This window comes from Petromyzon marinus, chromosome 56, assembly GCF_048934315.1.
Source record: "Petromyzon marinus isolate PM22_M1 ecotype Great Lakes invasive population chromosome 56, UKy_Petmar_22M1.pri1.0, whole genome shotgun sequence".
Classification (NCBI taxonomy): domain Eukaryota; kingdom Metazoa; phylum Chordata; class Hyperoartia; order Petromyzontiformes; family Petromyzontidae; genus Petromyzon; species Petromyzon marinus.
In genome coordinates, this window is record NC_133722.1 from 10,886,647 (window position 1) to 10,909,298 (window position 22,652).

Here is a 22,652-nt window from a genome sequence, read left to right on the forward strand (position 1 = left end):
ATAAACACACGCACTTTGACACTGCACGTGACCTGAAAGTGCTCATAGCCTGCCACTTAGTGTACATGTTGTGCCAAATCTCAACCGTGTTAGTCACCACGACACCGTACTAATGACAAACGTGACAACCGTTTTTGGGTTGGTAAAGTTTTGGTGGGTGGGAGTGATGCCACAGTGGTTAGCGCACTGATATCACATCGCAGCTGTGATTTTTGAGTTGTCCAAATCGTCTTCGTAGGCCTTAACGACCAATATTATTGAGATTCATAATTAGTTTCATTTTTGTGAGATCATGGTCCGGTGTAAATTGTATGTATATTAAACTTCTTTTGCACCGTATGTAGCCAACAATGCTAATTGGAGGTGCGGGGGAAGGATAACAAACTAGCACACAAGAAGCAGTTCTAGAGAAATTAGTCTTTAAACTAGATTAAAAAGTGTATAGCTGCAAGTGGCTTCCTAACATTGCTTAGGAAGCCACTGGAGCATTCCAGACGGCCGCAGAAGCACAATTGATGTCAATTGTTTAACTATAGCCCTCCACTACCCAGCGACAGAGAGCAAATAGATTTTGTTATTTTTATTTTACCAGGTAAGGACCACTGAGCTATGTAGCTCTTTTTCAGAAACGACCCGGCCACAAATGATAGCTTAACTAAGTGGCTTATCATTTGGAAATGTTATAGCAGCCAGATGCTCTGAAAGCACGTCGATTCTAAATATAGAGGGGAAGAACCAGAGAAAAATATACGCGACCACGGGGAGAACACGCCAACTCCCAATATACAGCAGGCGTCAGGGTCAGGATCGAACCCATGACCTCCTGTGTAGGAGGTGAGGTAGTTAACAACTCACCAATGTGGCGCCCACACAATCAAGTTGTCACGTCGTGGGAAAAATACATGCCAATTTGTTTTGTTTATCAACGATACTGGGGGAGAGGTAGGAGGCAGAACGTTGAAAAGCCAAAGCAACATCTTTTGATAATTTTCATACAAAAAATATATAACGTTTGGCAAAGTCTTGCTTACGTTTTTCAACATTCCTCCCCCACCTCCTGCTCCAATTTTACCGATATCTTGATCAATCGGCGCGTGTTACTTTGCCCACGGTGTGACAACTTTCATTTGATTGCCTCTGCCGTTGTTGGTTGCTGGAGGTCTACAGTTCAACATTGATGTCATGTCTACGTGACGATCTAACCCAAGATAAAAACAAACTAATTAGAAATCACACAGTGGTTTTTGTTGCGATTTTTAAAATCTGTTGCAATAGCCATTTCAGTAACCCCCAGCTCAAGCCCCTATCCTGGTTCTCTCGACTTCACGCCTGGTTAAACAAAATCAACCTTGAACTCAACTTATGGTCCGGAGCATCTTTAATCTGCCAACGGATTTGACAAAAACGCCTTCTCCTCTCCAAAACTATAGCTAGCTTCGCCTCTGAAGACAAAAAAAAACTCGCTCTTTAAAAAACATTGCAGAACTCCCCCCCCCCCACCAACTATCCCCCACCCCGTGCACGCACACTTACTCGCTCAGCCGCTCTCTCATTCGCTCGCCCTCTCACTCGCACATTCACTCGCTCTCTCACTCATGCAGTCATACGCTCGTCCTCTCACTCTCACTCGCTCTCACTCATGCGCTCGCCCTGACATGCGCACGCCCTCACATGCGCACGCCCCCACATGCGCACGCCCTCACATGCGCACGCCCTCACACAAACTTTTCTTTTGTGACCAGGACAGTGATATTTTGAAATTTACCTATTTTCCAGAACATTCCAGATAGATTCAGTGCTGAGTAAACTTGGTTTAACTTCTAGGGTGGTGGCAACCGTGGTGGTGGTGGTGATGGTAGCGGCAGTGGTAATTGTGGCAGTGGCGGCAGTGAAGGTGGTGGTGATGACGGTGGTGGTGGCAGTGACAGTGGTGGTGGTGGCAGTGACAGTGGTGGTGGTGGCAGTGGTGGTGGCGGCGGTGGTGACGGTGGTGGCGGCAGCAGCAGAGATGATGACGGTGGCTCCGTGGGCTGCAAGTGAAACCGAGCGGTTGCATTGTTTGCATTGCCGACCCAAAATCAACCCGCGAATCAGAAAACACACGAGAGGCAAGGAACTCCCGTCGTCACAGCCACGTCCAGCAGCCATTCGCGGAGCCCCATCGTAGCAGCTGTGGTGTAGACCATGCCGTACACGCCTTTAACCCGGACACAACCACGCTGCTGTGCCCAACGAATGAACTCCGTGCCTTACTTTCAAATGTCACGACTTAATCGGAGCCATTTTCCTTCCCTCAACTTTTCCCTGAAATTCCCCTTTCGCGTATCCCCTTCCTCTATTTCTCTGGCCATTTAATAAATCAATCCGATATTATAATTTCAAAATGAGTGTTAAGTACTGCTACTTATGACTGTTACAGCGGTGCTTCTGCAAGCTTCCTTTCAAATCACATTCTGCTCGAGGGTTTTGTTTTACTAATCGAAGGAGAGAATGATTCCCTATCATTCGTCGTGTACCAAGATGGCATTTGGTTAAAAAGCGGAAAGAAAAAAAGCTGCAAACACTTCCTCTACCAGAACGTTGGGCATTCTACACCGCTCCGCCCCCCACAATCAAACACGGTATTGCAATTCAGCAAAACAGAAAAAGGCAAAAACAACAAAATCAAAATAATAAAAACCTAACCGTTAACGAGTGTTCGCTCATGGAGGGAAGCACCCAAGGCCATTTGCAAGACGACACACGAAGCCCAACTGTACTGGAATTCTACAAAACAACGTTAACCCCCAACCACAATGGCCCCTCTCACTATTGTACAATAACAGTGCGCCACTCAAATCTATGAGGTGCTTGGGGTGGGGGGGGCAGGGTGGGAGGACAAGGGGGTGGGGGTTAATAGAAAATAGGAAGCTTTTGGGAGTGAGGAAAAATAAAATGTAAAATCATTTTCACCCACGACCTGTCTCCTGTCTGAGCAGGGCGCGTGAAATGATCGCAAGCAGCCTTGGAATGGAGGAAGAAGGTTTGGAACTCCGGGGGTGGGTGGGGGGCAGAGCAGAGTCGCAACAAGCCTTGGGAAACATTCAGAGATTCTCGCCATCGAGAGAAGCATCTCCCAAAAGCAAGTAAGGTGGGGGGGGGTGTCGTGATTTAGAAGGGGTTTGGCAGGTCGGGGTTGTTTCACAGAATCACGCGCCCACACCGGGGAGGTTGGTGCCAGGAGGCAGCCACCAGTTGGTCCAGCCCTCGCCTTCCTTGCCTCGTCAGGGGTGGGGGGGGGGGTTACCGATCATTTAAATTAAACTAAGCTATTTATATTACCAGGTTAGGCCCGTTGAGCTATGTAGCTCCTTTTCAGAAGCAACCTGGCCACAAATGATAGCTCAATGAAGTGGCTTATCACGTGGAAATTTATAGCAGCCAAATACTCTAAACGCATGTTGATTCTAAATGTGGAGGGAAAAAACAGAGAGAGCCATGCAGACTCCAAATATACAGCAGGCGTCAAGGTCGGGATCGACCCCAAGACCTCCTGTATACTATGCGAGGTAGTTAACATCTAGCCACCGCAGTGCCGGTGGATGCGGTCGATCGGCGCCTATCGCCGCCGAGCGAGACGACTCAGAACGTGCGGGTTATCACACGGCAGTTGGGTCAACATCCGGGGAGAGGAGGGGTTGGTCACCACCTCCGAGGTAGGAGAACCGTGGAGCCATCTCACGGGAGGAGGAATATCTTACGACGCCAGGAGAAGGGGGAGAACTACATGCAAGCGAGGTTGTCTCCAGCGAGGGTGTGTGGTTATAATTATTACACAATTTACAAAACGGGGGAGGGGGGTACTTATTCAATTGATGGGACTATCCCAGGAACAGCCACTGCCTCAAAAACGCAGGGGCTTGATCTGGGAAAAGCAGCCAGCAGGGAGCCAGGTGGCGGTTGCCTGCTGCTGGAGGATTTGACGCTCGCGTTTCGGAGAGGAGTCCCGTGGAAGCTGCGAGTCTGTGAAACCACCCGCCCAACCCCCCCCCCCCCCATCTTCCCATTTCCCCCCCCCTCGTTCGACGAACGACGGGAGTCAAGCGGTGCTGGACAGGGGGGGGGGGGGTGCGGTACGCGAGCTCGCGTGGGAGCGGGGGGAGCAGGGGGAGTGGGGGGGAAGAAGGGGCGGGGGGCCAGGAGAAATCGTGTGCTTACAGAGACCGCATTCGGTCGAGCCGACAGCCCTGCTCATGGATGGATCACCATTCCCGCATGCGACGCTGCAAAGTGGCGAGCGGGGGAGGGGGGGATGTTTTTGTATTTTTTTGCGATTTTTTTTACTTTAAATGTTTTTTTGTTCGCTCGCTTTTGTCTTTAAATTCAAATCGGGTTTTTGTTGTTGTCGTATCATGCAGGATGACGTGTCACGGTTCGCTCTTACCCTCATCCCTTCAAACCGCGACAAGGCCCTTAGAGGTCTCAGTGCTCTCAGAGTCCTAAGGGACTTAATAGCCCCTAGCTCCGAGTAGCCCAGTGCATTAGCTGTAAGACTGACTAAAGACACCTACACAGAGAACAAAACAGCAACAGTCCAGCGCGTTAGCATTATCGGAAGAATTCCTTCTGCCCAACACCCACAGCCTTGAGCACAAAATGGCGCGCCAGAATTAAGGCCTTGTGCTATTTCGCTTAAGGCCCTGGGCATAGGAGGCCGCACCTTTCCGGGGCAACCTGGAAAGCAAGGAAGGTAGGAAGGAAGGAAGAAGTACACAGGGTAACTGGTCGTCGTCGTCGTTTTTAAACAAAAAGAGGCCAAGAGACAGAGAGGATGGCGGCACACGACGCACACAAACGGACACAGCTTGAGTCGGAGTCGGTGGGCAGGGATAAGAGAGGAAGCACCACGACAAACATCTAGCTACGACTGTGCTTTTTAAGGAGGTGAAAAGTCCTTACCCTGTCGAGTTTTGCCTGAGAGGGGAGCGGAGGTCAGCCAGGGGCCATAAGGCCCAGAAAATTAACCCACAAAAATTAAACGTACCTACGAAACAGAATAACAAACGATAGTGCGAACACCTGTTGTTACGCTGTTATCGATTGTGAACGGCACGCAGCGTTACATTGACATCGCAACGCCGCCCGCGCAGCACACCAGGGCCTCCTCTCCCGCTCCCGCTCTCTCTCGCTCTCGGCGCATCCCTGCAAAGAAAGCGGCGGTGTTAATCAACGACATCGCGCGGCATTCTCATCCACGCACGGCTCGTGAACGAGGGGGATTACGCGGCGGCGATGGCAGCGTCAGCCGCTGCAGGGCTGCGCACTCCGCGAACCCGATGGCACTGGTGCCGTCCACACGCGCTCTTACACATCGGCCATGTGACCTTTTGTAAAATGAAACGATTATGTTGGGTCACGTGACTAAAATCGATCGCTTGCGTTTGGTCACATGACTAAAATCGATTAATCGCGTTCGGTCACGTGACCAAAATTAATCGATCGCATTCGTCACGACCTAATGAAAATGTATCTTGAGGCAAACGACGGTGCCTTTTCAATTTCTTTCAGAATCTACAAGAAGCAAACCAAACTGGTTCCCCACTGGGTTGCGAGGTACCCAGCAGACGGCAGTAAATTAAGTGGGTTTCAACCAAACCAGAATTCTCTGCATCATCAGGTGATCGATGATGCATCGATTTTCCTATTCAAATTGATTATTCATTTTGAACCGTGTATGTGTAATAATGCTTTTAGATTCATGTCCGTCAAAACAAACCCCCTACCTCCTCGTTGGTGCCGGACGGCAACGCTGTGGTGAGCAGTGCCGTGGGGCGAGGGCCAATTTAAATTGGCCATTCCCCTCATGGCGTTTGTAGCCACCACAGCGGCCAAATGGGGGCTGGTAACCCCTCCACCTTCATGTAAATGACCACGATACCACGGAATAAAAATCTAATTAAGCTTGTGCTTAATTAGAGGCCTCGGGGGGACAGGTGTCCATGAAGTCTCCTGGCCAAACCCCATTTGGCGGAGCCAGGAGATTGAATCCTTACCTTCGGGGTTCCTCCAGAAACAGCAAAAAACCACTGCGGGTGGCCACGTGGAATGTTCGAACGCTCACTGCTGAGGAGGCTGACACTCCTCTGTCGGGAGTTGGACTGATACCTTCTGGATCTCTGATATTCAGGAGGTCTGGTGGACCGGCTCTGGCTTCTGCCACCATGAGGGCTGGACAGTCCTCTACTCGGGGAAGGAGACTACCAAACAACAGGGAGTGGCTCTTCTTCTGAACAAAAGAATGAAGGGGGCGTGGGAGCGTGGCGGTGAGGTGTGGGAAGCTGTAAGCCCCAGGCTACTTTGGGCTCGCCTTCCCATCAACCAGAGGCGAGGAGTGGTGGTCGTGGTTACTTGTGCCCCCACTGACAATGAACATCCGTGGAGGAATACAGGCAAAGTTGATGTGTCGGATGCCTTCTATGACCTCCTTTCACATGTGCTAGCTAAAGTGGCCCCTCGGGATAGAGTCATCCTGTTTGGTGACTTTAATTCCCGAGTTGGTCATGCTGCTGGCACCTGGTCTGGAGTAATAGGAAGGCATGGGCCAGATCAGCTCAATAACAACGGTAGGAGGCTGCTAGATTTTTGTGCAGCCCATGGGCTTGTAATTACCAACACGCTGTTCTGGCATCGGCGCATCCACACAACATCATGGATGCATGCCAGGTCTAATCAAGAACATCTGCTGGACTACATAGTGATGGAACAGCGGATGCGGGCCTATGTCCTTGACACCATGACCTACCGTGGAGCTGATCTGCCCACTGACCATCGACTTGTCATCTGTAAGATGCACCTGCCATTCTTCCACTCTGGTGGTGGGTGTACACCCAGGACCTCATTCAAACCCATAGTGGCCTGGTCTCAGCTAGCTGATGAAAGTTGCAAGCGAGAATCATCGCTTGCGGCTGGGGTTGGCATCGTCCTCCACTCCTCCTGATGTCGAGGGAAAATGGGTGAGGTTTAGGACTGTGGCTCATGCAGCTGTAATGGCTGCATTGGGTACACGGTCCAAATCTCCCCAGAGACCCTGGCTGACAGAGGAGGTGTTCAGGCTGACTGAGAAAAAGCCACATGGCCCACTCATCGTCCACAGCATCCCACGTCAGAGAATGAGGAGGCTTACCGCAGCCTTCGCTTGGAGGTTCGGAGAGCCGTGAGGCGCTGCAAGGATGGGTGGTGGTCGCGGGATGCTGAGGAGATGGAATCTGCCTCAGTGGCCCACGATCACAAATCGCTCTTTAATTCCATAAAAAAGTAACTTGCAGCGCCACACCTATTACCATCATTCGGGTAAAGAAAGGTGATCTAATCTCTGACCGCCAGGTACTGGTTTGCAGATTTGCTGAGGATTTCTGTGAGATCCTGGGGGAGGGGAAATCCCTCAGCCTGGAAAACATCATGGGGCAAAGTGGGGATGACCCTGTTGAGGCTGCGGTGCCTCAAATATTGGAGGAAGAAGTCACCCCCTGTGAGTGGCTGGCTGAGGTGCCATCTGTTGAGGAAGTACTGAAGGCGATCCAGAGTCTGAGACCAGGAAAGGCACCTGGCAGAGATGATCTCCCAAGCGAAATGCTGAGGGTGGGTGGCATTTGTGCACAGACTGGCCTACATGACATCATAACAACAGTCTGGACGGGTTCTGCAGGATTGGAAAGATGCCCTGGTGGTCCCCCTCTTTAAGAAGGGGGACCGCACAGACTGTAACAACTACAGGGGCATGTCACTCCTCAGTGTGCCGGGAAAGGTCCTGGAAAGGATTATTAAACATCGCCTTGCCAGGCACGCTGAGGAGAGACTTGCGGAGCCCCAATGTGGTTGTAGGAAAGGGCGATCCTGCACAGATGCCATATTTTCTGTCCGTCTGCTCCAGCAGAGGTGTAGGAAATTCCAACAAGACCTGCATCTCTGCTTTATTGACCTGGTCAAGGCCTATGATACCATCAGTAGGCCTGGGCTCTTGGTTATTCTTCGTGCTTTCGGAGCCCCTGACCCTCTGCTCACGATCAGTCAGGACCACCATGATGGTGAGCGGACCAGGGTAAAACTACGTGGCCGGGAGTCGGAGCCATTCCCTGTTCACCTTGGGATGCGACAGGGATGTCCTCTGGCTGCCACATTATTTAACATCTATTTTGACCACGTAGTTCGTGAAGCCTTCAATAGCTGTACCGGGGGAATCTCCATATTGTACAGATGCAATGGGAGGCTGATCGATGCCCGGGTGAGGTCAAGGGATGGCTCCCTATTGGTCAACCATATTATGTATGCCGATGATCTGGTAATCGCTGCTCACTCAGAGGAGGCGTTGGAGGCACTACTGATGAACCTGGAGCGTGCCACTAAGAGGTGGGGCCTTACCATCAGCCCCACCAAAACTAAGCACCTGCCAGGGTATTTTGTACCATTGGACAACCACCCACACGACTCCCAATTGGTGATGGGGCAGTTGTGGAGAGAGTGGAGAGTTTCCCATACCTGGGCAGTGTGCTCATGACCGTATTTTTTTCATCGGTTGCATAACGCTGTATGGAAGCTACCTGGTCTGTCGTTCCACACAAAGCATCAGGTCTTCTTGGCCACAGTCATGCCATCCCTTCTCTACGCTTGGTAAACGTGGACCCCCCATAATGGAGCATCTTTGCCGGTTAGAAACATTTAGGCTGGCCTGCCTACCATCCATCCTGGGTTTAACCAGAATGGATTGTGTGAGGAGCTCATAAATGCTCTAAAGATTTGGACCAAGTCCCATCGGTGAGCTCCTCCGGCAGGCAAGGCTGCATTGGCTGGGTCATCTAGTCCCCATGCCCAGTCACCGCATGCCTAAACAGCTTTTGTTCGGCCGAATAGAGGGGGCTAAACGGGCGCGCTCCATCTCCCCTCGGCGGACCGCCCTCTTGGATGAGTTCCGTCCCCTGGGCCGCCAGCCACGCTGTCATTAATCTTGGACCATGGGACACCATCGTCGTCGCGTTCTCGGTGACACGTGAATCGTTCCACGCCTAACCACTACAGCGGCATCAGCGTTACAATCTGGCAACAATACAGGTGTTCAGAATCAGACTGGAGGAGGAATTCGATGAACGCATTAAGCTATTTTTCACGGATGTCCAGCGTTAAGAAGTTAAAACACCAAATCGACACCCATTACAAGGCATCAAGTCTGCATTAAATATGATCCTTGTACTGTTAGTTAAATTTTAATGTGGAATTGTATGGAGGTGCTGTGTGTTGTTGTCTTGGTGTAGTCTGTTTTTGTTGCTGTTTTGTTGCCTTTCCCAAGCTCGGGAACTGATGTACTTAAGCAATTTGAACCTCTATACTTTTTTTAAGGGGCGCAACGGTGGTGTGATATTATCCTCCTCATCTGGTGTGCTGGAGGTTGGGGGTTCGATCCCGACCCTGATGCCTGCTGTATATTTGGAGTCTGTGTCTCTCTTCCCGTGGTCGTGTGGATTTTTTTCTCCGAGTCCTCCGGTTTTTCCCACCATATTTAGAATCAACGTGTGTTTAGATATTGTTTTTATTATTTGGCTGCTTTAAATTTCGTTGAGCTTTCATTTGTGGCCAGGTCGGTTCTGAAAAAGAAGCGAATCGCTCAGTGGGGCCTTGCCTGATAAAATCAAAAGTTACAAATGTTTGAGTGACCTGCTTAGCTTTTCTATACTTAGCACTCCTATTGTGTTGCTTGTATCGTTTGTTGTTGTAACTCGCTGAACCCCGTACCCCTGCTGGACATCAGTGAAAAAGAGCTTCGTAGCTCCAGGATCAATAAAGATTCAGAATCGGATTCTGATTAACCACGCATACTTGAAGCGAATCATGAAAACAAACGATGATTTGATAATGTACGCATTGTCCTTAAAAACTGATTGGCCTACACCAGAGACAGCCGTTTTGATGAATTTATTAAAGCATATGTGTTTGCACGTTTTACCACAAGTATGCATGGTTAATGCAGACTTGATGCCTTGTAATAAATGTCTATTTGGTGTTTTAGCATCTTAACACCTCCCATATTGTTTCCAAACAGGGGTAAAGCCTTTTTTTTTTAGCATCTTAATACCGACAAAAGGGTCCCGTAGATAGCATCACAATCATCGTCACAATCATCGTTATCAGCATAGTCATTGTCACGGTCCAATCCCGAAGTTCGGCAGAATCTTCCGCACCTCACACCGCGACGCACTCAGCTCCGGGAAGATCTCCGGCAATCTGGCGACTCGGCACAGTGAGCGATACGGTGGGAGTTAATTTCATGCCAGCTCGGTGCCACCGCGCCCCCGATGACTGTACAGATTTCCCTCGCTCTATGCGGGTTTGGTTTGAGCGATTCCACGTACCTAATGCGTATGCGGCTAACCTATTTCTGCCCAAAATTTGCTCTATGATGCAGTGTGAATAATTCACTCTACATGCGGCTATGCGGTCGAACGTGGGACAACATTGTGTGTGTACCGTGTGTGTACCGTCTGTACTGTGTGTAATGTGTGTGTACTGTGTGTGGGCATCTGTGAAATACTGGACATCTGTGAAAAAAAGCTTTATAGCTCATCGCATTCCTCCAGTATAAATAACTATTCAGATTCTGTGTACTGTGTGTGTACCGTGTGCACTAGTCAGCAGGCAGCCGTCTCCTCGTGCGGTTTCACTTTGCGTGGCCTTTTTTTGGAAAGCATCTACTAGTACTACCGCTGCTACCGCATAGAGCGAGGGGAACCTGTACATCCACAGCTGCGCAGTCGTCGCAGAGTCACGTCACCATCCACGTAGAGGATTCACTCCCACGGTGATTTGATTCACTATCGCGATCCAGGGCTGCAACGCAATTCAAACAACAAATTGGATTGTTCGGTTTCACATTGTGGCGAGTGTAGCAGCCCCTAATGGCTGCAGGGGTCTAATTAAGCGAGTCCATCATGCGTGCAACGCGCGCGAGCCGAATGGATTCGCACGCACGTGCGGACGATTGATTATTATTTGGCCGTGAGCTCCAGATCCGATGCCAACTGAGGAATCGCTCACACCTCTACGCTGAAGGAACGAGAAACATCGTTCTATCTCAATCTCCCCCCCCACCCCCCACCTAACCAATGATGACAAAACGCCACGATGGCTTGTTTTAGCGCCAGCGGAGGCGTTGTGTAGCCGCTCGTTCCCCGGGGGGCGGCCGTGTGACGAGCGTTGCGTTGAGAGTGGTTGGGCTACTATAACTTTCCATGCGATGGTAAAGCAAATTCATTAAGCTATTAATTGTGGCTAAGTCGCTTATGAAAAAGAGCTACATAGCTCAGTGGGCTTTACCTGGTTTAAAAAAAATACAAATATCCATTGTTTCTGCTCCTTCTTTTCCTCTCGAGCTTTTCCCCACACACGACTTTGCTGGCATCTACAGCTCAATGTGGGCTCCGCTCCGACGCCTGAAGGATGCCCGCAAGCAGTGTGTGGCGGCGCAAGCTCGAGAAGCCTCGGGAGCCACGCTCGACACCACGGCGCCCCCCCCCTCCCCCAGCAATACCTTCTAGGTTACATCGTGACTGTCCGGCCGCTTCCGTCAAGATGCCTTTGAATTATTTATTTTAGCGAACACCGTCGGAAGCGAGCCCGCAGAAACTCACGTCAACGATGAGGAAGTCGAGCCAGCACCAGGCATTGGTGAAGTACTTTTGGAAGCCGTACGCCACCCACTTGAGCAGCATCTCCACCACGAAGATGTACGAGAAGACCTTGTCCGCGTACTCCAGCACCGTCTGGATCGTCTTCCTTCGCTCTATGTATATGTCCTCAAAGGCCTGTGCACAGGCCGTGGGCAGGGTCGGCGGAGACGGACGAGACGTGTAAGCACGTATGTATGTTGAACTTCTTTCGCACCATACCTAGCCAACCGTGCTATTCGGAGGTGCGGGGAAGGACAGCAAACTAAACACAAAAGGCAGTTCTAAAGAAATGAGTTTTCAATCTAGATGATGATTTAAAAGTGCATAGCTCCAGTGGCTTCCTAATTTCAGACGGAGACGCGTTAACACCACGAGGATGAGGAGTACTGTGCCAGTCTAGCAGGTGGCGCAGAGCGGCAGTGCAGTCGTACCGCCCGCACCCTCGCAGCAACGAGAAGCACCTGGGTTCGATACCCGACTCGGGTGCCCATGTTCTCCCCTGTTCTGCAGTGAGAGTGAGTGAGTGGAGTTTGTATGATCTCCCCCTGTTCTGCACTGAGAGTGAGTGAGTGGAGTTTGTATGATCTCCCCCTGTTCTGCACATTGTGAGTGAGTGGAGTTTGTATGATCTCCCCCTGTTCTGCACATTGTGAGTGAGTGGAGTTTGTATGATCTCCCCCTGTTCTGCACATTGTGAGTGAGTGGAGTTTGTATGATCTCCCCCCTGTTCTGCAGTGAGAGTGAGTGAGTGGAGTTTGTATGATCTCCCCTGTTCTGCAGTGAGAGTGAGTGAGTGGAGTTTGTATGATCTCCCCCTGTTCTGCAGTGAGAGTGAGTAAGTGGAGTTTGTATGATCTCCCCCTGTTCTGCAGTGAGAGTGAGTGAGTGGAGTTTGTATGTTCTCCCCCTGTTCTACACATTGTGAGTGAGTGGAGTTTGTATGATCTCCCCCTGTTCTGCAGTGAGAATGAGTGAGTGGAGTTTGTATGATCTCTCCTGTTCTGCACATTGTGAGTGAGTGGAGTTTGTATGATCTCCCCCTGTTCTGCACATTGTGAGTGAGTGGAGTTTGTATGATCTCCCCCCTGTTCTGCAGTGAGAGTGAGTGAGTGGAGTTTGTATGATCTCCCCTGTTCTGCAGTGAGAGTGAGTGAGTGGAGTTTGTATGATCTCCCCCTGTTCTGCAGTGAGAGTGAGTAAGTGGAGTTTGTATGATCTCCCCCTGTTCTGCAGTGAGAGTGAGTGAGTGGAGTTTGTATGTTCTCCCCCTGTTCTACACATTGTGAGTGAGTGGAGTTTGTATGATCTCCCCCTGTTCTGCAGTGAGAGTGAGTGAGTGGAGTTTGTATGTTCTCCCCTGTTCTGCAGTGAGAGTGAGTGAGTGGAGTTTGTATGATCTCCCCCTGTTCTGCACATTGTGAGTGAGTGGAGTTTGTATGATCTCCCCCTGTTCTGCAGTGAGAATGAGTGAGTGGAGTTTGTATGATCTCTCCTGTTCTGCACATTGTGAGTGAGTGGAGTTTGTATGATCTCCCCCTGTTCTGCAGTGAGAGTGAGTGGAGTGTGTATGATCTCCCCTTGCTCTGCAGTGAGAGTGAGTGAGTGGAGTTTGTATGATCTCTCCTGTTCTGCACATTGTGAGTGAGTGGAGTTTGTATGATCTTCCCCTGTTCTGCACTGAGAGTGAGTGAGTGGAGCTTGTATGATCTCTCCTGTTCTGCAGTGAGAGTGAGTGAGTGGAGTTTGTATGATCTCTCCCTGTTCTGCAGTGAGAGTGAGTGAGTGGAGTTTGTATGATCTCCCCCTGTTCTGCACATTGTGAGTGAGTGGAGTTTGTATGATCTCCCCTGTTCTGCAGTGAGAGTGAGTGAGTGGAGTTTGTATGATCTCCCCCTGTTCTGCAGTGAGAGTGAGTGAGTGGAGTTTGTATGATCTCCCCTTGTTCCACAGTGAGAGTGAGAGGGTGGAGTTTGTATGATCTCTCCTGTTCTGCAGTGAGAGTGAGTGGAGTTTGTATGATCTCCCCTGTTCTGCAGTGAGAGTGAGTGGAGTTTGTATGATCTCCCCCTGTTCTGCAGTGAGAGTGAGTGAGTGGAGTTTGTAGGATCTCCCCCTGTTCTGCAGTGAGAGTGAGTGAGTGGAGTTTGTATGATCTCTCCTGTTTTGCAGTGAGAGTGAGTGAGTGGAGTTTGTATGATCTCCCCCTGTTCTACACAGAGTGAGTGAGTGGAGTTTGTATGATCTCCCCCTGTTCTGCAGTGCGAATGAGTGAGTGGAGTTTGTATGATCTCCCCCTGTTCTGCACAGAGTGAGTAAAGTTTGTATGATCTCCCCCTGTTCTGCGGTGAGAGTGAGTGAGTGGAGTTTGTATGATCTCCCCCTGTTCTGCACAGAGTGAGTAGAGTTTGTATGATCTCCCCCTGTTCTGCAGTGAGAGGGAGTGGAGTTTGTATGATCTCTCCCTGTTCTGCAGTGAGAGTGAGTGAGCAGAGTTTGTATGATCTCCCCCTGTTCTGCAGTGAGAGTGAGTGGAGTTTGTATGATCTCTCCCTGTTCTGCAGTGAGAGTGAGTGGAGTTTGTATGATCTCTCCCTGTTCTGCAGTGAGAGTGAGTGAGTAGAGTTTGTATGATCTCCCCCTGTTCTGCAGGGGGTCTTCCTCCTGGTTCTACGGTTTCCTCCCATAGCTAATATAAAGAAACCCCACAATATAACCGGTCTTGGGCCAAAAAACATCCTAGTGCTGAACGATCATCTGCAAACTACTGAATTGGGATCGCACACAGGAGTAGCAGCAACAGCAGCAGCTGCATCACCCCCTGCCTGCCAACCTCTGCGAAAACTTGGCAGGACCCTCCTGAAAGAAGTGTCTTGGGGCTTGGCGAGGCTTTCGTGGGTAAACAAGCGGATTGATTATCATCACAACGACGACAACAACAACAATACAATACGTTAGAACGTACCAGGGCACCACTGCTGAGCAGGATCATGATTATGATAAACGACTCGAACCAGTTGTGCTCCACAATGCGGTAGCAGGTCTTGCGAACGTTCCACCAGGTGCGCCACTTGCCCTCCTCGGTGGACACCTGGCAGCACTTGAAGCGAGCGACGCAGCCTGCGCACGGTACACATTGAGTCGCGGGGAGAGAACCACGGGACACGGAACGCAAACTCAGTGCCCGATTCACAAACACGGAGGAGGAGGAGGAGGCGTCATCATGAACATCACAGCAGCAATTATTCACCACTCCCCCACTCTCGACTGCGCAATCACCTGGCTCATCAACCACCTTGATGTTAAATTACAGCTGCTGTTCAACATTAGCAGCCATACGGAGAAGAGACCCAAATACTCACACAGAGACCCATTGACTCGCAGAGATCTCTATGAAGGAAGCATCATCACAGCAGCGACGATTCACCACTCCGCCACTCCTGACCGCGCATTGATCCAGCTAGTCAACCTCGCCGATGTTAAATTTACATCTGCTGCTTGACACCATCAACAACAACAACAGCGGCCGTACGGAGAAGATTACAACCGGCGGGGCGGCCACCCTACCAACGGGGAGACGTGACGCTCGCCGCACGCCCTCCGACCCTCGTCAGAATGCCCGTTCACCGCTCACCGCGCATCAACTCACCTGGACCCTCATCGCTCTCAAGAGCAACTCTCACCGCCATGGGCCTGCACTCACCGTCAGTGAAGCAGGCGTCGGGCTCCACGATCTCGTCCATCTGCTCGGGCAGCACCTCCACCTCCTCGCCATCCTTCTTGATGTCCACCGTGCTGCCCTCCGACGAGCTCATGTCGTTCAGGATCTGCCGGGGTAACGGGGCAGCGAGGCGGGGGGGGTAAGGGGGCAGAAGGGCAGGGGTGCAGGTTTACAGACTAACTCACCTCCTCCACGAAGGCTCGCAGACTAACTCACCACCACCACAAGACTAACAGACTAACTCACCACCACCACAAGACTCACAGACTAACTCACCACCTCCACGAAGGCTCACAGATTAACTCACCACCACCACAAGACTCACAGACTAACTCACCACCACCACAAGACTAACAGACTAACTCACCACCACCACGAAGGCTCGCAGACTAACTCACCACCACCACAAGACTCACAGACTAACTCACCACCACCACGAAGGCTCACAGACTAACTCACCACCACCACGAAGGCTCACAGACTAACTCACCACCACCACAAGACTAACAGACTAACTCACCACCACCACAAGACTCACAGACTAACTCACCACCACCACAAGACTCACAGACTAACTCACCACCACCACAAGATTCACAGACTAACTCACCACCACCACAAGACTAACAGACTAACTCGCCACCTCCTGCAGGACGACACTTCACCGGCGAGTCAAGTCACCTCTTTGCTGCCGTCGAGGTCGGACTCGCTCGTCTGGTCCTCGGTGTCGCGCGTCTCGAAGTCGGACTCGCCCACGGCGATGGGCACCATGCGGGGGTAGAGGCCGGTGGTGTCCACGTGCCCCGCCATTTCCTCGTCGCCACGGCCAATGTCCACCGAGGTGTGGTTCAGGTTGCACTGCTCCTGGGAGACGGAGCGAGGGAGGGAGCGAGGGGAGGAGGGAGGCAGGGGAGGGGAGGGAGTGAGGGGAGAAGGAGAGGGAGCAAGCAGAGGAGAGGAGGAAGGGGAGTGGAGGGACGCGCGCGAAGACAACACCGCACGCACGCACGTCGTCGCGGAGAGACCCGTCGCTTTAAAAAATACGCGCGTATGGGGAACAAGAACCGCGATCCAAACAGCACAAGTGCAGAGGGACATGCTTGGGAAGAATGCAGGGACGATGACGGAGACTAACGGGGACACGGAGACGTGGCCGGTCGGTCAACTCGTTACCGTCATTTAACCCTCGTTTGCGTTAACTACGCATCACAAGCGGCATGCGATCAACACCGTGCTCGTTAAAATAACCGGTGGCTGTGTCCCGGAGTAAAATCCAAAAATAAGGTAGCGGGGTTAGCTGGGTAGTGGGTTGACATGCTCACGGGATAGCGGGTTGACAGGGTAGCAAAGTAATAGGGTGATGGGGCAGCTAGGTGACAGGGTAGCAGGGTGATAGGGTGACGGGATGACAGGGGTAGCGGGGCAACGAGGTAGCAGGGTGATGGGATAGTTGGATGACAGGGTAGTAGGGTGACAGGGTGATGGGGTAACAAGGTAACGGGGTGAGAGGGTAGGGGGGTGACAGGGTGATGGTGTGACAGGGTAGGGGGGGTGACAGGGTAGTGGGGTGACAAGGTGGCGGGGTGACGAGGTGGCGGGGTGCCGAGGTAGCGGGGTGACGAGGCGTCGTCTCCCGACCTTCGTGTCTTCGTCGAGGACCTTGACGTCCTCGTCGTCCATCTTGTTCTTCTTGAAGTGCTTCGCGAAGAAGGCGCGCATGAAGACCTTGAGCCACGCGATGCCGATGTGGATGCGTTGCATGGAGATCTGCAGGTTGTTCATCTCCCCGTCATCGTCTGTCGCCGCCAGGTTGTCCGCGCTGAACGAGCTCAGCAGCAGAGCCAGGAACAGGTTCAGCACCTGGGGTCACGAGGTCAGGGACATGGGATCACGTGGTTAAGGACACAGGGTCATGGGGTGGGAGGCACAGAGTTATAGGGTGGGAGGCACAGGGTCATGGGGTGGGAGGCATGGGGTCATGAGACGAGCTACTTGAAGTCAAGGAGTCACTAGGCCATGAGCAGGGGGGCACGGTGTCTACAGGGTACAGGGCGGGGGAATGTAGAATATGGTGACTTGGGTCTGAAACACAAACGGGTTATGGAATTCTTGCGACACCTCGTTAGTCGTACCTCCAATTAGCATGGTTGGCTATGTAAGGTGTGAAACAAGTTCAACATACATACATACATACCTTCCAACTAAGGCAGAGCCTTCCAACTAAGGCAGAACACGTGTATACATTAGCAGAATCAGAATATGTATATTAATACTGGAGGAATCTGATGAGCTATAAAGCTCTTTTTCACAGATGTCGAGTCGGGGCGGTTCAGAACATTGTAACGACAAACAATACACAAACGCGATAGCGCTGTCCGTCCACCATGGTAGGGGAGGACTCCTATAAATACAATCCAATGTGAAGTTAAAGCCATGATCGTCATGGCCAAGTAAACATGAGCAGAGACAGCAGGACGCGCTGTGGCATGCCTGACAGAGGCCAAACGTAATATGACTGAGCCGAAGCAAACAAAAAGACAGAGCAACAGGAAATGGCCTTGCGAAACTCCTCCATACAACTCAAGCGCCACCGTTCATTTAAACGAGTTACAGGGACTAGGTGAGGGCCAGGGCTAGTACTAGTGACTGGTTTGCTCGTTGGTTAGAGATAGTACTAGTGTCTGGCGAGCTAGTTGGATAGATGGTTAGGGTCATTGCTAGTACTCATGGCTGGTTAGCTAGTTGGTCAGGGCTAGTACTAGTGGCTGGTGAACTCGTTGATTCGGATTAGTACTAGAGGTTAGTTGGTTAGGGCTAAGAGTGAGAGAAAAGGGAGGGGGTGTCTTCGCAGGGGAAGGGAGGACGCACCACGAGGTTGCCGATGACCATGACCATCATGAAGACGATGAGGCACATGGCCTGGCCGGCCACCTGCATGCAGTCCCACATGGTCTCGATCCACTCGCCGCAGAGCACACGGAACACGATGAGGAACGAGTGGAAGAAGTCGTGCATGTGCCAGCGTGGCAGCTCGCAGTTGATCGCGATGCGGCACACGCACTCCTTGTACATCTTGCCGAAGAGCTGCATGCCGACGACAGCGAAGATGAAGACGATGATGGCGAGCACCAGCGTCAGGTTGCCCAGGGCGCCCACCGAGTTACCGATGATCTTGATGAGCATGTTGAGCGTCGGCCACGACTTGGCCAGCTTGAACACCCTCAGCTGCGCGACAGAGGGCGGGGGCCAACTGCGGCGTTAGTGGAGGCCGAAGTTCAACATACATACAAAAAACAAAGATCCCCCATATATCCTTAACAGACTGTTGGGGAAAGTGCTGTAAAGCGAGCCGGCATGGCATACGAGGGAATGGGTGGCCAGCAATACGCCCGGCTCCCCAGTAGCAATGTTTAGACATTGCACCAGGTACACATTTCAGGCTGAGTCAAACTAGGAGAGGCCCAGGACCGGTTCAGAAAATTGTCACTGGTGTTGGTGGCCATGAGCGGGAATCGAACCCGGATAACCAGGTTCGTAGCGCAGCGTGCTAGCCACTATACGACTGCTCCCCATACATACATACAGACGTACAGACCAATACATTTTTCGTTGACGAAATAAAAACAACGGAAAAAAAACCCGAGGCTGCGCCATCGCGCACCAGTCGGAAGGAGCGAAGCACGGAAAGGCCCTCCACATCCTGCAGGCCCAGCTCCATGAGGCTGAGCGAAACAATAAAGCCATCGAAGATGTTCCAGCCCTCCTGGAAGTAGAAGTAGGGGTCCATGGCGATGAGCTTGAGGAACATCTCGGCCGTAAAGATGCCTGTGAAGACCTGCGGGGGAGACAGACGGGTGGACGCGGAGGGTAACGTCGGCTCGAGACCAACCACCTCTCGACGACGACGCCAGCGACGACAGCGCTCCGGGAGAGTGGGGGTGGCCGCTTGGACATTGGCGTTCATGGTTGGAATCCAGCGGCCCGCCCTGGTTAATATTTTTGGAGTGTATGTCTCTCTCTATCTTCCAGTGGTCATGCGGATTTTTCTCCGGGTCCTCCGGTTTTCTCTCCACATTTAGAATCGACGTGCGTTTAGAGTATTTGGCCACTGTACATTTCCGCACGATAAGCCGCCACTTCGTTGTACTATCACTTGCGATAGCTGGGTCACTTCTGAAAGAAAGCGACATAGCTCAGTGAGCCTTACCCTGGTTAAATAAAAATCATTTTAGTTTATAGTTTTATTTGCCACCCTAGGTGGTACCGATCAACCCCTTATTCGCGATGTTCAGGGACGGTGCGGGCGGGTGGCCGGGCAAGACTGAGGACGGGAGCGGCAGCCAACGGAACGTCCGCCTAGAAGATGGAGCGCGATGAGGTCGGCACGTGCACACGAGCCGGTGCGGGGGACCATCACAGCGGCGCCATGGCAACGGGTGGAGTGGCGGCGCAGCGGTGAGCGGACCGCGGTGATGAATGCACCCAGCTGCCCGAGTTTGATTCCTGGCCACGGCTAACTTGAGTGGCGAGTAACGTCTGTCAACCGGTCCCCATCCCCCCCCCCACCCGACAATTTCAAAGTCCCCGCACTGACCAACGCGGTGAACTACACATGAACTGCGGGGGAACTATGGATCGGACAACCCCCCTATGACCGACAACGGCATTGAGAAGGCCTTCATCCAGCAGTGGATGGACGACAATGACGGCCCTGAGAGGGTGGGGGGGCCTCACCAGATTGCCGACGGTCAAGACGTCCTTGAAGTGCGGCGTCATGGGGTAGTGCTCCAGGGCCATGAAGAGGGTGTTGAGCATGATGCAGATGGTGATGGCGAGGTCTACGAAGGGGTCCATGACGATGATGAGCACGATCCTCTTGATCTTCAGCCACATTGGGCAGCAGTCCCAGATGAGGAAGACGTTGGAGAACTTGTACCAGCACGGGGGGCACTTCTTGCGTGATTCCTCGAGCTCCGCTGAGAAAGAAATGCAAATGGGGCACGGAGAGAGACAGGTTATTTTATTGTCGGTACCGCGGAGAGTGACCGACGCTAACAATGGTCGCCTCTTTAATGCCACGAGCTTAAAGGCAGAGAGTGGGAGTTTGAAGCCAGAAGGTTCCCGCTGACATGGAGCCTATCGTGGAGATGCGGCATACAGGAAGATTGGGGGAAGGAATTGGGCGCTGGGGCTATCAGGAGTTAATCCCTGTCCCACGGGATTTTAGCTGAGTTCACTTGACGCACGTAGTGCGTCCCTCTCCTCTTATCTCCCCCCACCCTATACAATACTTCACACCCCTGCACGTGAGGCAATGAGCCCAATTTTTCCCCCTTCACAGGCGTCATGTCGCGCCCGCATCAGGTCGCTGTTCACGGAGTTTCGGTTTCCCGCAGCCTTCCTCACCACCGTTTCGCGATCAGTATATTGTATACCGGGGCTCGTGTTGATTTGGAATAAAAACATTTAAACAAATCAAAACAATGATCACTTTGAAACCTTTGATCTCTCGGTGATAATGTTTTGTACAATGGCAAGGCCACCATGTGAGCTTTTTTACAGGGAAATGGTCGTTAAAGGAGAGTGGCCAGTGGTCCGGAGCACGGTGAGCGGCGCATCTGTCACGGTATGGTGCTCATGGGCCACCTTAAACCGCATCCAACGCACAAACCATGGCTGCAGATGCAGATATCTGATGCACAAATGAAAAGTAAAAAACTCTCCAGTAGAGTACGGCTGTGGTCATCCACAACAGACCGAAATAACAAGACGACGCAATGCCCGATCCACAAATACGAAGGAGACATCACGGCGATACACTCCACTGCTCCTGACGCGGTTGTCCGGCTTGACAACTTGAATGTGAAATTGTAGCTGTTGCTCTGCATCTATATCAGCCACTATACGACAACAAGCACAGCACCCATTTAATTTACACGTCCCAGAAGACTGCGGTACTGCACTTGATAACCACACACTCTTGAAGTGGTTATCGCATAATTCACTCTCACTGGCACACCACAGTGATATATAAATCGCTCAAGTTACGTCACCTCGGGTGGTACCGATGGCACAAGCGAGAAATATCCCTGCCAAGTTACCGCATTAAGGGGCGCGCGATTGATGCTGTTGTTGCAGCTGTGTGATGGTTATCACAATCGAGTTAAAACAGATAAAATACCCAAAATTACAGCTTGTCCTCAAAAGACCGGGGCGTTATTGAGGGGTGGGGGCCCCAGGGGGAGGGGCCCCCCACCCCTGAGGGACTAATGAAGGTCGTGTTGAGCCCATTAACAGTGATGGTGGGCTGCGGTGGTGGTAGTGGTGGTGGCAGTGGTGGTTAGTGGCAGTGGTGGTAGTAGCGGTGGTGGCAATGGCGGTGGCGGCGGTAGTAGTGGGGGTGGCAGAAGCAGTGGTAATAATGGCGGAGGCGGTGGCAGTGGCGGCAACAGCGGTGGCGGCGCCGGCGGTGGCCCGCGTGCCGGCGCCCCGCACCCTCCATGGTGTTGGTGAGGACGCTGATGGCGCTCGCCGTGCGCTGCCTCATCGGCGGCTCCTCCAGCAGGTCCATAGACGGCAGCCGAGACGCCGAGCGCCGCTTCTTCACCACCTCGCTGTCCGGCGTCGTGGTCTGCGCCACCGCACACAGCCCACGCGGGCGCTCGCGGTCAAAACCAACAACTGCAACAACACCGACGACGGCGACGACGACGGCGGCGGCGGCGGCTACGACCCCAGCGCCGTGCTACATTTCTCACGGCATTCGTTTGCCGTGTGGAAACGCTGGAGAGCAAACTCACAAAGCGGCCCCAGTTTGCTCGTGCCACACCAACGCTTGCTGAAACGTTCACGCACCTCCAGGAGACCGTGGGGCTGATGGGAGGTATAATATAACAACATGAAATTAGGTGAAGGGGCAGATACGGGGGAAGTAAGGGATATTTTCCGCTTCTAAGATTCGATTGCCTCTGACACAGCAGAGAGTTCAGTGCCTGTGACCCAACCGGTCACCGAATGTACATCTCTTGAATTCCTACCCTCTCCTCTTCATGAGGCTGCCGCTACGTGGAAAATCTTCCTTGGACATAAGCGGTCCGGGTTTTCCCGTCAGCTGCATGGCAGTACATCACATTCACGTGTCGCTCGACCCTCTTTCGGAATCGTGACACATTCCTCCTCCTTGTCCTCCTCCTCGTCTTCCAAGCAAAGTGTTGTCTTGGTTTTCTTGCACCTCACGGGGG

General features: G+C 52.1%; 1 protein-coding gene across 8 annotated transcripts in view; it reads right to left on the bottom strand.

Annotated features, from left to right (window-relative positions):
* LOC116954695 (sodium channel protein type 2 subunit alpha) overlaps nucleotides 1-22,652 on the bottom strand; it is an 89,615-nt gene that overhangs the window by 16,703 nt on the left and 50,260 nt on the right. For 7 of the 8 annotated variants that reach the window (XM_076052574.1, XM_076052573.1, XM_032975394.2 and 4 more), the window contains 10 exons: nucleotides 21,907-22,042; nucleotides 20,146-20,387; nucleotides 19,073-19,246; nucleotides 18,280-18,636; nucleotides 17,050-17,271; nucleotides 16,093-16,275; nucleotides 15,394-15,517; nucleotides 14,656-14,810; nucleotides 11,655-11,828; nucleotides 4,424-4,546 (listed from right to left, as the gene is read on the bottom strand). In XM_076052574.1, the coding sequence (XP_075908689.1) occupies nucleotides 4,424-4,546; nucleotides 11,655-11,828; nucleotides 14,656-14,810; nucleotides 15,394-15,517; nucleotides 16,093-16,275; nucleotides 17,050-17,271; nucleotides 18,280-18,636; nucleotides 19,073-19,246; nucleotides 20,146-20,387; nucleotides 21,907-22,042 (1,890 nt within the window). The remainder of the gene's footprint in view (nucleotides 1-4,423; nucleotides 4,547-11,654; nucleotides 11,829-14,655; nucleotides 14,811-15,393; nucleotides 15,518-16,092; nucleotides 16,276-17,049; nucleotides 17,272-18,279; nucleotides 18,637-19,072; nucleotides 19,247-20,145; nucleotides 20,388-21,906; nucleotides 22,043-22,652) is intronic. The other variant, XM_032975396.2, reaches the window with a different exon arrangement.